This window comes from Panthera tigris, chromosome E2 (assembly GCF_018350195.1).
Source record: "Panthera tigris isolate Pti1 chromosome E2, P.tigris_Pti1_mat1.1, whole genome shotgun sequence".
Taxonomy (NCBI): Eukaryota; Metazoa; Chordata; class Mammalia; order Carnivora; family Felidae; genus Panthera; species Panthera tigris.
Window position 1 is genome coordinate 9,128,118 of NC_056674.1, and position 12,488 is coordinate 9,140,605.

Consider the following 12,488-nt stretch of genomic DNA (forward strand, 5'->3'; position numbering starts at 1 on the left):
AAAACCATCACCCATTCAAGCTGTGTAAAATCAGACCGGGGTGGGGGGTGGGGGGTCTGGCTGGCTCATTTGGTAGAGCATTCAACTCTTGCTCTCGGGGGTCATGAGTTCGAGCCCCATGCTGGGTGTGGCGCCTACTTTGTATTTATTTTTTTATTTTTTATTTGGATTTTTTAATGCTCACTTTTGAGAGAGAGAGTGTGTGTGCGTGAGCGGGGGAGGGGCAGAGAGAGAGAGGGAGACACAGAACCCGAAGCAGGCTCCAGGCTCCGAGCTGTCAGCACAGAGCCCCACGCGGGGCTCGAACTCACGAACCGCGAGATCGTGACCTGAGCCGAAGTCGGACGCTTAACCGACTGAGCCACCCAGGCGCCCCGAGCCTACTTTAAAATAAATAAAAATAAAGTAAAATAAAATAAACTACCAAAAAACAAATAAAAATTTAAAAATCAGACTGGGAATTTGAATGAGTTCATAGAGTTATTGAGGCAGAGAGCTATGAGCATACTAAGTATCGTGTCACCCCATCGCATGAGTCCCAAGTCAAAAGAAAAGGGTTCCAAGAGAACCCCCTAGAGAGACCTTGAAGGCCTGCAGGATGTGAGGTAGCTATTAGAGCACAAATATTCTGGGGTACGTGGATGGATTGTTCTTGAAATTGGGTGTGGCCACTTGACTGGCTTCAGCCACTGAAATAGGAGTGGTAAACGTTTTTTCCCTATGGACTGATTTTTGGAGCATCTTCCTCTCTCTATATATATATTCTTTTCTTTTTTTCAGAGAGAGAGAGAGAGAGAGAGAGAGAGAGAGAGAGAGAGAGAGAGTGATGCACAAGCAGGGGAGGGGCAGAGGGGGAGAGAGAGGGAGAGAGAGAGAGAATCCCAAGCAGGTTCCATGCTTAGGGCGGAGCCCAACGTGGGGCTCCATCCCACGACCCTGGGATCATGACCTGAGCCAAAATCAAGAGTCAGATGCTCAACTGACTGAGCCACCCAGGTGCCTCCCAGTCCTTACATTCCTATATCACTTCCTTTTCAGACCGACTCCCTTACAAATACGGTGGCCTTGTCTGTATTGTGTGACCTCTCTGCAACTGGCCCGCGGTGAGTGCTGGGCTCAAACATCACTCTGATTGAGGCATCGGATTGTCTCTTTCCGGGGCTGTGAACCTGTGAACTCCAGGCCCGAGGAGCCTCTGTTGAGCCCTTGGAGTATAGACCCCTCTACTTCCCCCATTACCTCTTTGGGGGAATCCTGGGGGATGCCTACGCCGAAGGACTTGAAGTTGACCTCAGCTAAGACCGCTCATTGTCAGCACCTACGCGTGGCCTCGGAGCGAGCCCGGGCCCCCTCACAGCATGGTGGCTTCCGACACCTCGATGGCGGCCGGATGAGGGAATGTTCCAGGCGGAAGTCCAAGCCGTCCTGGGGGACCGGCCACACACGCAGGCGATCCGGGCGTCGGCCGCGAGGTTCTGCCAACCCCGCCTTCGCTAGCGGGGATCCGAGCGAGGTTCCACCGCCACGAGTGTTTACGGAGGGAACGGATGGACCCGCTTCGAGTCCACTGAGCCATGCTGCGCTCGGAGTTCTCAACAGTCATCATCCCAGGCCCTGGCAAGCCAGGGTTGCAGAAGTGGGGCCCCGGGGGTGTTGGGACGCACGCCGGCGACTGGCCAACAGGGCGGCGCTCTTTCGGAAACCGGGGGAAAGGTCCCCCCCACCCCCACCCCCACCCCGTTCCGGGCAAACTAGAAAAAAATGAGCCAGGCCAAGGCCACAGGGCTTGGAGAGGTGGTCGTCTGCTCTATTTGAGCCGCGCTTGCCTCCTTGGCCAGGCGGCTTTGGGGAGCGAGCAGACAACCGAGTTCAAGGCTTCCCTGTTTTCGGTACGTACATTGCTTCCTTCCTCCTCGGTAAGAGCGCCCCGCTTTTCCTCCTGTCCGCCGCCACATCCTTCAGAGGAGGCTGATCGACACCCCGGCTGAAGGGGGCAAAGATTTATTGATTTGCAGCTAAGCCAATCCCAGGGTCTTATTCGCCTGGCCTTGTGTTGGGTCAGGCGGGCATGTGATACACTTCCGGCCAGTGAGCTATGGGGGGAAGGGGGGGGGGCAGTTGCAGGAGGGCTTTGGAATGCGTCCCTCACTCTTCAAAAGGGACCGGAGAACGGACCTCTTTTTGGCTGCCTCGTGAAGAGGTTGCCCGCATGTGACAGCCGGTTATGTGGCAGCCGTTTTGGGACCATGGGGGTGGGGGGTGGGGGTGGGGAGCGGTCTGAGAGGAGTTGACGGCAGTTGAACAAGACGGACGGAACTGGGGTTCCCGGTGACATCGCCGAGCCGCTGCCTCGACGAACCCCAGAGATGTGCCGCCACCGCTCTTGTTGCGTGGGACACGGAAACGTGCTATTTCAAGTCGGTGGCGACTTGGGTTTCTTGCGGCCTCTCGAGCGTCCTGGCACACGGAACAAGACGCCCCTGGGGCCCGGGCAGCTGGTCCTGGGGGAGCCAGCGAAGGAGGGGGGCGCCGAAGGCCGGCCGCCATCAGTGGTGGAGCAGCGGGGACAGGTCTGCCGAGATCCCAATCCACTCGGGCAGGAAGGCCGCCTCGGGCTTAAAGAGTTTGAGGAAGGGGGAGTCCGGGAGGGTGTAATTGGCCAGGTAGATGGTGTCCCCGCCCGCCAGGTAGGCGGCCCAGATCCCGAACGTGCCGATGGTCATGACCGTGTGGTTGCACTGCGTGAGCAGCGCGAAGTCCTTGGCCGGCGAGGTCTCCACGCCGTCGCCGGCGAACACGACGTCGCCGCGGGAGGCGTCGATGTTCTCGCGGCACCAGGCCATGCCGTTGCTGGTGACCACGAAGACCGGGGCGCGGTGGCGGGCCCGGAACCAGCCCAGGGCCCGCTCCAGGTACCCCCGGTCGGCGACCACGCCCTTCCACACGCGGGGCATGACGTGCACGTAGTCGCCGCGGCGCACGTGGACGCCCACGAAGGTGCCCGGCCGCCGCCCGCCCACCCGCAGCCGCCGCAGAAACGCCTGGGCCTCCTCCCGCACGTGGTCGTGCAGGGTGAACTCGCGCCGGATCTCGTCGCGCACGTGGTGGTAGAAGGTCCAGGAGCAGGGGTAGCCGGTGAGGCGCACGTACTCCCCCGGGATGTGGCGGTGGCGGTCCTCCATCCAGTCGTTCAGGGGGTAGTTCCGCCAGGGGATCCTGCCGGCCGCCGCGTGGTGCAGGACGGGGAGGCTGATCCGGAAGATGGGCGCCAGCGTGCTGTGCATCTCGGCCGGGATGAAGGCGGGCCGCCCGTTCATCTTGGCCAGGGCGTACAGGGTGGCGTACTCCCCCATCTGGTTCCCCAGGCGCCCTTGGGCGTTGATGGTGAACATGCCGCCCCGGGGCCGGGGCGTCGTCGAGTTTTCCTCGGGCGCCCACACCAGCGTCTCGAGCTGCCAGCTGGGGCGAATCTTCGCGAGCCGCTGCTGAAGGTGAAATATGGTAGAGGCCGTGAAGACGAAGAGGAGGATATGGCCCATGGAGAAGAAGAAAGGCGCGTGGACGCTGAACATGGCTGTCGGGGAAGGGAGAGCCGGGGATGTTAGGCCAGGGGGTGGCGGCCCCGGAGGGGTGCGCGCAGACACGCGGGGGGTGGGGGTGGGGGTGGGGGTGCGTGCAGGGGGGGGTTCACCCTGTGTGTAGATGAGCGTGAATGCTCAGTTACGTGTATGGGGGCAGGTCTCGGGAGTGTGTTTCCATCGGGTTCATTCGTTCCTGCTCATCCGGGTCGAAAGGAGTACGCCGTGTGGATTCACCCGAGTATGCATACGGGTATCTATACATTGTGCACACATACGGGTGTGTGTGAATTTGTGTGCATACAAGGGACAGGTGTGCGTTGTGTTGTGTGTGTATATGCTGTGTACATATAGGGTGTGTACTATGTATACAGTGAGCATACACACACACACACACACATAATGTAAATACACGTTGTATGTTTCAACGTCTTTATAGACTGAATATACTTACATGGGTGTGTATATACGGGCAGGACAAGTGTATAGACCTACTACCGACCGGGGATCCGGTTTCTAGAGGTGTCCATTCTTGCATGCCCTGCCTATCCAAAGTCCCTTTGAAAGGAGATCGCCCGACCCATCACAAACTCCACCACCTGACCTGCCTGCCCTCGTCGCCACCGCCAACTGAGCGGAAGATAAACGCCTGGTTCCACGGTGGCTTTGCCATCTGTTGGCAAAATTGCAACTCGTAAGGCTGGCTCTGAAAGATACGTTGGCCAGGGGCCCCTGGGTGCCTCAGTGGGTTAAGCGTCTGACTCTTGATCCCAGCTCAGGTCACGATGTCACGGTTCGTGAGTTCGAGCCCCCTCATCGGGCTCTGGGCTGACGGTGTGGAGCCTACTTGGGATTTTTTCTCTGCCCCTCCCCTGCTCATAAACTCTCCCCCCCCCAAAATAAATAAATAAATAAATAAATAAATAAATAAAAAGATAAGTTGGCCAATTCTCTCTCTTGAATATTTTTACCTGACGGTCAGAAGGCAGTTGGCAGGTGAGTGTTTGTTTTTTCTCCCCTCACACCGACTGGGTGTTCAACAATTCAGTTCCATTTTGACGTTGCCTTCCTGGACTTGGGATCCGATCCAATGGGTTTAAGAGTTCCGTCTCATTTCATATACTGACGCCAAGTCCTGAGCCGTTCGTATCTCTGACTGATCACTTTTGAACTGGGGGTGCCCACGACTCCCTCCTCAGGTTTGATAATGTGCCAAAATGGCTCACAGAACTCAGAACTCATCTGATTATAAAGGACACGAACGCATAACCGGAGAAGAAGTACATAAGGTAAGATCCGGAAGGGCCTTCTGCCGTCCCCATGCAGGTGAGGTGGGCCGCCTTCCTGGCTCTTGGGTGGGCCTGCCAAACTCAGAGCCTCTCCGAAACCCATTGGTTAGGGGTTTTATGGAAGTTTCGTTATGGAGGCATGCCGTGGTTCGAAGAGGGAAGCGGTTAATCAGGCTCTTGGCCTGGGACCCCCTAGAGCTAAAATAAGGCCCAGACGGGACAGGGGCTTGGAGATATGGTTATGGAGCGTAAGCAAAACAGCTGAAAGGAAAGGAAAGCAGGGAGTGAACTGGTTCTGACTCCCCATTATGACTGGAAGCCAGGAAGGAAGAGCAGAACAAGCTTTGCTCCGGATTATCACGGTTAACGCTTTATTGTCGCTGAAGATTGCCTCTAGAAGCGATCGATGGGCTTTGCCATTCTGCAGTCCAGCTGGCACCACACCTGCAGCCTGTTGCCACAGTGGAAGTCCAGGTTTGCTCACTGATCAACTTCGGGCTTGGAATCACGGGAATGGGGATATATGGGCGGAGTCAAAGGAATGAAGTGCCTTCTGGTCCCCCAGCTCTCCCAGAGACTTCCCTCTCCCTCCCCTGTGAATATGAGGTTCCCACCCACTCTTTTTAAAACTCTTCCTCATGAGCAGGCTTTCATCAGAGCATATCCTGGAGACTCTGCACAAAGGTAGATTAGATACGAAAGGTTTCTGGTTGATTGGGTCCACGGTTTGTGTTCCTTGGTCAAAGTACTGAAGCAAGTGGCCACTAAGAAGAGAACACTGGGGGGAAATCAAGCAGGGTGTGACGTGGTTGAAACTGGGAAGGTGCCAGAAGCTATGTAGATATGGTCCTTTATGGTTAATTATATATAGCTGATAAAAGTTGGCACTGGACCTAATGTAGCAACATCCCTGCTTCTTAATCGCTGCTACCCTCATAGCCCATGAAGATGATATGCATTATCTTTCTCTCTTTTTTAATGTTTTTATTTATTTTTGAGACAGAGCAAGACAGAGCATGAGCAGGGGAGGGGCAGAGAGAAGGGGAGACACAGAATCCGAAGCAGGCTCCAGGCTCTGAGCTGTCGGCACGGAGCCCGACGCGGAGCTCGAACTCACGGACTGTGAGATCATGACCTTTGCTGAAGTCGGACGCTTAACCGACTGAGCCACCCAGGCACCCCATACGCATTATCTTTCTAGAAGAAAGTCAGGCTTGCCAACTAGATGCCTGGATTTGGGTTGAACCAACTCAGGTGGGGGTCTGTCTGGGCCCCTTGGGTCACCGGATGTTGAGCCTAGCCAGAAATGGACTCCTGGATGATACAATCTCCTCTGGCCCCCTTTGACTTGAAAGGCAAGGAGCCAGGGAGGCTGGGTTTACTGACTAAGGTTCATTGCACAGCTCCGCAGATGCTCAGTCTTACTGCTCAAAAGTTCTGGATCAGGCCCCTTCCTCATCGCCACCGAGTGTAAATAAAGCCTCTGTTCCCTAAGCCCAACACGGACTAGGCTTCACACAGTGACAGAGAGGACGCATGACTCAGTGGACACACTCTGATCACAGGCTGTTGACGGCAGGCTCCCACGCTCATTAGCTGTGTGACTCTGGGAAGCAACTTCACCTTTCTGACCATTAAAGCAGTACCTTTTGATCTTATCACATACAGGGGGCGCCTGGGTGGCTCAGTCGGTTAAGCATCCAACTCTTAATTTCAGCTCAGGTCACCATCTCACGGTTTTCGGGAGTTCGAGCCCCACGTCGGGCTCTGTGCGGACGGTGCAGAGGCTGCTTGGGATTCTCTCTCTGCCCCTCCCCCCCTGCTCGTGCTGTTTCCATCTCTCTCAAAATAAATACATAAACTGATTTAAACAGTTTTTGAAAGATGATCACATTCAAAGCAAAGAGCCCTGCTCTGTGCGGCTGAGATGGGAACAGACCTACAAGAGGAATGAATTTCGTCCAGAGGTTGTGAATTCTGGGACGAGCTAGGGTGACCTCATACCATCAGATGTAGATACGGTGGCTTGAGCTGACCGTGGGGGCTGTCCCTCTGAGGAGTGGGTGAGTGTGTGTGATTCTACTTGCCCTGGTTAATGTTTGATTTTTTTTTATTTCTGGGTGAAAAAAAAATTTTTTTAATGTTTATTTGTTTTTGAGACAGAGAGAGACAGAGCATGAGCAGGGGAGGGGCAGAGAGAGAGGGAGACACAGAATCTGAAACAGGCTCCAGGCTCTGAGCCGTCAGCACAGAGCCCGACGCAGGGCTCAAACTTGCGGACTGTGAGATCATGACCTGAGCCGAAGTCGGATGCTCAACCAACTGAGCCACCCAGGCGCCCCCATTTCTGGGTTTTTTTTTTTTTTTTTTTTAGTGTTTATTTATTTTAAGAGACAGAGAGAGAGTGAGAGTGAGCAGGAGAGGGGCAGAGAGAGAGGGTGAGAGAGAATCCCAAGCAGGCTCCACGCTGTGAGGGCAGCACCTGACAGGGTGCTCAAACCCGTGAGATCATGACCTGAGCCGAAATCAAGAGTCCCACGCTTAGTCAGTTGAGCCATCCAGGCACCCCTGATTTTTTTTTTTTAATGGAGTTGAAGGTATGAGATGAAGCATACGTGTGATGGCAGTCAAGGGGTAGACCGTATGGAGGTAGTACATTTTTGCCCACTCAACCCATAGACCTTGTGTGCCATGCGTTGGGTTGTGTCTGTCTCCAAAAGGCGTATTGGAATCCTAACTCCTGATACTGCAGAATATGGACCTTATGTGGACACAGGGTCTTTACAGAAGTGACCGAGTTACAATGAGGTCATCCTAAGGTGGGCCGTAATCCAATAGCAATGATGTCTTTATTAAAAAAAAAAAAAAAAAAAAAAGCAAAACGCAGCCAGTAGGGCATCATCTGACTTTGGTCCAAGGCGGCCCTTGTGTGGGCATGGGTGCAGGCTCAAGAGACGCGTCTGTATCCAGCAGAGTCTCTCCCTTGGGGATTTGAAGTTAGAAACACAGGGAGGGTGGCTGGTTGGTTGTGGGCCCCACAGCTGAAGGGCCCGTGAGAGCCCGCGTGCAGCCATGTTGACCCATATCCAAGAGGGACCAGAGAAACCCATGAGCACAGTGAACTGGACCCTGAGATGAAAAAGGTTGAGGGAGAGATGGAAAGCGTCACTGTGCCCCCCTGATGGCTCCCTGGCTCCTGTTTCGTCAAGGCCACTGGCCCTGACATTCCTGTCCAGATCCCAACCAGATTCCTCGAGACCTGGCCCTGACTCTGGTGTAGAAGGAACTCTCTGGGGACTGGGAAGCAGGAGGAAGCTGGGGACAGAGGGGACACCCAAGGTAGGAGGAGGGAGAGTGGCCTCGTGCCTTCTTCCCACTTCTTCTGGGTGCTTCTCTCTTCCTTTCTCCAAGTAGCTTGTGAGCCTTTGAAGAGCTCCTCTGTCTGGTTGCGAATTTGCCAAGCACAGGACATGGGAAAAACGCGGGCCCAGGGAAATGCTTGTGGGGAGGCAGGATGGAGGGAGGGAGGGAAGAGAGAAGGAAAGAAGGAGGGAAGGAAGGAAGGGAGGAGGGAAGAGACAGGTGTAGAAAGCGACTGGAAAAGAAAAAGGGACAGAAAGAACTGGAGAGAAATACAGGGACAGAGCCAGAGAGAGCAGGAGGACAGACAGACAAGGAGACACGGAGACACAGAGAGAAAGGCGGAGGCAGGGAGAAAGAGACAGACAGGAATAGAAAACCACAGGAGCGACGGAGAGAGGGAGAGACAGGAGAGAGAGAAAAGGGCAGGCAGAAGTGGAGATGCCGCACTCAGTCCAGCTCTGACCTCTGTCCCAATTCTGTGCCTCCAAGCGAGTCGCTCTCGGGATCATTCAGACCCGGTCTCTCGGTCTCAGACACAGCTCCATGAAGGAAGGAAGGGACGGGGTTGCTCTGGTTCCCTCTCTGTCCCCCGCAGCCCTCGGAAACAGGGCTGGACACACAGTAGGTGCTCGGGAAATGTGTGTAGAAGGAACGTGGGCCTCCACCTGTCAAGGATACTGGGAGAATGACTGTCATGATCACACCTGTTCGTCTCTGGGCTGGCCCTGAATGTGCCCTCGAAATTTGTTTCCCTCAGACAGAAAGACAATAAGGCCAGCTTTGTTTGGGTGAAAAGGAAGGCAGAATGTTCTAGAACGGTGGCTGCCGTCTCTCAGCTTCCTTGGTGGTTCCTTCCTTCCTCACTCGGGACGGGAGATCGAGCCCCACCTCCCGCTCCGTGCTGGAGCCTGCTTAAGGTTCTCTCTCCCTCCCTCTGCCCCTCTCTGCCACTCTGGCTCTCTCTCAAAAAAAAAAAAAAAAAAAAAAAAAAAAGAGGCTCAGAGACTAGCCAGAGAAGGGCCTGGGGGGCAAGCCCGGGCCAGGGCTGGGGCGGGGAGCTGGGCACAGGGAGACGGGGAGAGCAGCTGGCCCCCCTGACATCTGTGGGGAGAGCTTGGGGAATGCCAGCAGCCAGCTTCTGGAAAGTGGGGTCCCAGGGGGATCGGAAAGTCCGTCTCTGGGTCTGTCCTCAGTCCCTGTGTCTGTCCTCAGTCCCTGATCCGGCATCGGGCCCTTCAGGCCATCATCCAAGGAGGGAGGGGCAAGAGGAAAGGTCAAGAGTCCTTCCTTCATCCGTTTGGAGGCAGGAGGATTGGAGAACAGAAGGAGCCCCAACTTCGAAGGAGGAGCCCAGCCTGCGGGTCCTTCGGGAAAATGGGGCCACTGCTATCTGTCCAGACGGCCTTTTAAGTGCTCTCTCTGGCTCTCTCACCCCAGGCTAAGCCTGGCCCACTGCGTCCTCTCCCCTCTGGAGCCTGGCCCCTGGTGCCAAGCCTCCCCCCATCTGTCCCCACACCCGGAGCTGGCCTTGCGCCTCCCCAGCTCACCGCCCTCCCGGGGCTTTCCACCTCCACCCAGCCAGGCTTCGCCACCAAGAAATAACCCCGTCTCCCCCCACCCCACCCCACCCCCGAAATTCGCACTGTAAGCACACCTTTGGGGAAGAGCTTGGGGCACAAATGTGAGGCCACCACCTGGAAGTCCTCGACCTGATTCCCAGGACTGGAATGGAAGGGGGCGGGGGGGGGGGGGGGGTGGCTCGGGAGCCAGGGATCCCCGGGGCCACGGTGGGCCTGGAGGTGCGGGCGGCAGCAGCCTTGGGGACCCTGAGGACCCCTGGGTCCTGTGGGTGGGTCCTGCGACCCCGAGGTCGCAGGAGGTGGAGGTGGGGGGTGGCGGGGAGAGGCGAACAGGAAACTCTCGCACAGCAGGCCCTGCCCTGCACGGAGATTCTCAGGTAAGCTCCAGGAAACTGGTGACGGGAGGGAGGGAGCTGGTGGCCTGGGGCTGGGGAGGGGAGAGTGGAGGTGATGAGGGAGGTGCGGGCTCAGGTGGTCGATCGGCAGGGAAGGAAGGGGAGGGGAGCGGAGCGGGGCGGCGGCTGGGGCTCACGGGGAGATGAGACGACTGGGGTGCTGGGTGCAGAGGAGGTGGGCTCCTGGGCGGCGAGGGGTGGACCCTCTGCCGGCGGAGACCCCGGGGCGGGGGCGGGGCATCCCAGAGGGGATCCCTGAGTTCAAGTGCGTCCCAGCACTCGGCCCTCGTGCGCGCGCTCTCGCCAGCGCGCAGCGGGTCGGGGAGAGCCTCTCCCCCTACACCCCCGCCCCACCTCGCCATCTCTCACCTGGTTCCGGCCGCAGGAATCCGGGGGCCGACGACGGGGCTGCTCGGCGAGCAGATCGGGGTGCTCCCTCGTCGGAGATCGACCCTTCACTCAGAAATCTGAACCTCCCAGCACCCGGGTCCGGAAAACCCCGCCCAGGCTCTACCTGGCCTCCCCGAGCCGTAGGGGGGGTGGCGGGGTTTAGGGAGCCAGGTGTGCCCGGCGCCCCACCTCCCACCCCACGTGACTGCTGGGACGCTGGCCCGGGAGGCCCCTCGGGAGGAGGCCGGCTGAGTCCAGCCCGGCCAGGCTCGTCCGGACTCAGCCCTGCCAGGGTCCTGGGTTTCTTTATTTGGGCCCCAACCGCAGCATTTACGTGGTCTGCTAACCTCCTTCCGTCTTCGCCACCGGGTGAGTTCCGTGCGCTCAGCGGCCCTGTGGTGCAGGCGGAGATTCCAAGGCCCCGAGATGTGAAGTAACTCGCTCAAGGTCACACAGCTAGGAAGTGAGAGGAGCTAGGTTTCGAAACCGGGCTGGCCAGAATCTCGGACACACCCTGGCGAGCACCGACTCTTCTCACTCTCCCTGCTTTCAAAAAAAGATTCTCTTAGGAAACGAAAATCCCCTAACCGTGCATCACAGGGCCAGGAGGAATTTCCCAGGGGAGGGAGGAGCCCCCAACAGTCCTAACAATGAAAGGCAACAGCTCCTCCGGGCTCCTGAGTGAGTGGACGGGAGCCCCCACCATCCATGGATCTCACCCTCCGCTCCTTCCCTGCAAAAAACGAAAACCATCTGGGGGCGCCTGGGTGGCTCAGTCGGTTGAGCGACCAACTTGGACTTCAGCTCCTGATCTCGAGGTTTGCACGTTCGAGCCAGGTTCGTCGCTGACAGGGGGGAGCCTGCTTGGGATTCTCTCCCTCTCCCCTCCCCCCCCCCACCTCTCTGCCCCTCCCTGCTTCATGCTTTCTCTCTCTCAAAATAAATAAAACAAACCTTTAAAAAAATCTGAATCGGATCAAGCCTCTCGGTGTGATCACCGGTTTTCAGAAAAACAGGGGGATAAAGTCGCCAGTGAATGGACACCACGAGGGTGCATTGAGCCAAGTCCAGAAGGTGGGACGGTCCACAGGACATATGACCCGGCTTCCCCAACACTGGAAGAAAAGGAACAAGCAAAGAGGAGGCTTGTAAGATATGCAGATTCTGGGCTCCGAAACACAGAAACAGATTTTTCACCTATGTGGATCTCCGACAGGATGTTTAAAAGTCAACGGGGATGTGGGACACATCTCTATGTCACATTTATCAGCATTTATCCTTAGTCACTAAATGCCGTGGCCACATCGGACAACCCTTGTGACAACTAAACCTGCCCCACGGATGCCCAGAATGTCCCCCCCCCCCCCCCGGACAATACTCGCAAATTGAGGACGGCTGTTCTACCCCTCAGGTCTCCTGTTTCAGGACCAGGGGCGGGCTGGGAAATGCTTAACAGCCGGCTCCCTGGGGCAAAAATAATCCCTGGTTGGTAGCATGTGGTAGAAATGGTAAAAATTTCGATGGTATAAATACCACCCCTCCCCCACCCCATGGCCAATGTCAAGCAACCAACATCGCATCTTAGAACACAGACTTGCAGAGAACATTGTTCTCTGATACCCCGCGTACAGACACAATACATGTAAATAACCCCAAGAGACAGATGATAGGAAAACCTACGAAAATAATCCGGGCAGGAGGAATTTCGAGCTTTGGTTTGACAAAATGTATTCGATTGTGATACATGCTCAAAAGTGTATTTGTTTTGTTTTGAACTTAACCAACAAAATTCAAACTTAAAACAAAAATTTGGGGGGGGGGGATGTTTATTTATCTTGAAGGAGAGAGAGAGCGTGAGCAGGGGAGGGGCGGAGAGAGAGGGAGACAGAGAAT

The 12,488-nt window shown here is 56.3% G+C and overlaps 1 protein-coding gene across 2 annotated transcripts; it reads right to left on the bottom strand.

The window, feature by feature from the left end:
• Positions 1-1,958: 1,958 nt before the first annotated feature.
• Positions 1,959-11,025, bottom strand: FUT2 (fucosyltransferase 2). 2 transcript variants are annotated; one of them, XM_042969341.1, is made up of 3 exons: positions 10,943-11,025; positions 10,575-10,641; positions 1,959-3,574 (listed from the first exon to the last, which is right to left on the bottom strand). In XM_042969341.1, exon 3 carries the CDS (start codon positions 3,570-3,572, stop codon positions 2,547-2,549), a length of 1,026 nt encoding a protein of 341 aa, XP_042825275.1. In that variant the 5' UTR covers positions 3,573-3,574; positions 10,575-10,641; positions 10,943-11,025; the 3' UTR covers positions 1,959-2,546. The 2 variants fall into 2 exon arrangements, with proteins under 2 accessions (XP_042825275.1, XP_042825274.1); XM_042969340.1 differs by lacking the exon at positions 10,943-11,025 and having other exon boundaries at positions 10,575-10,652.
• Positions 11,026-12,488: the final 1,463 nt, after the last annotated feature.

What these genes read in the sequence shown, in the direction of transcription:
- FUT2 (XM_042969341.1), bottom strand. Translation starts at nt 3,572, where the DNA reads ATGTTCAGCGTCCACGCGCCTTTCTTCTTCTCCATGGGCCATATCCTC.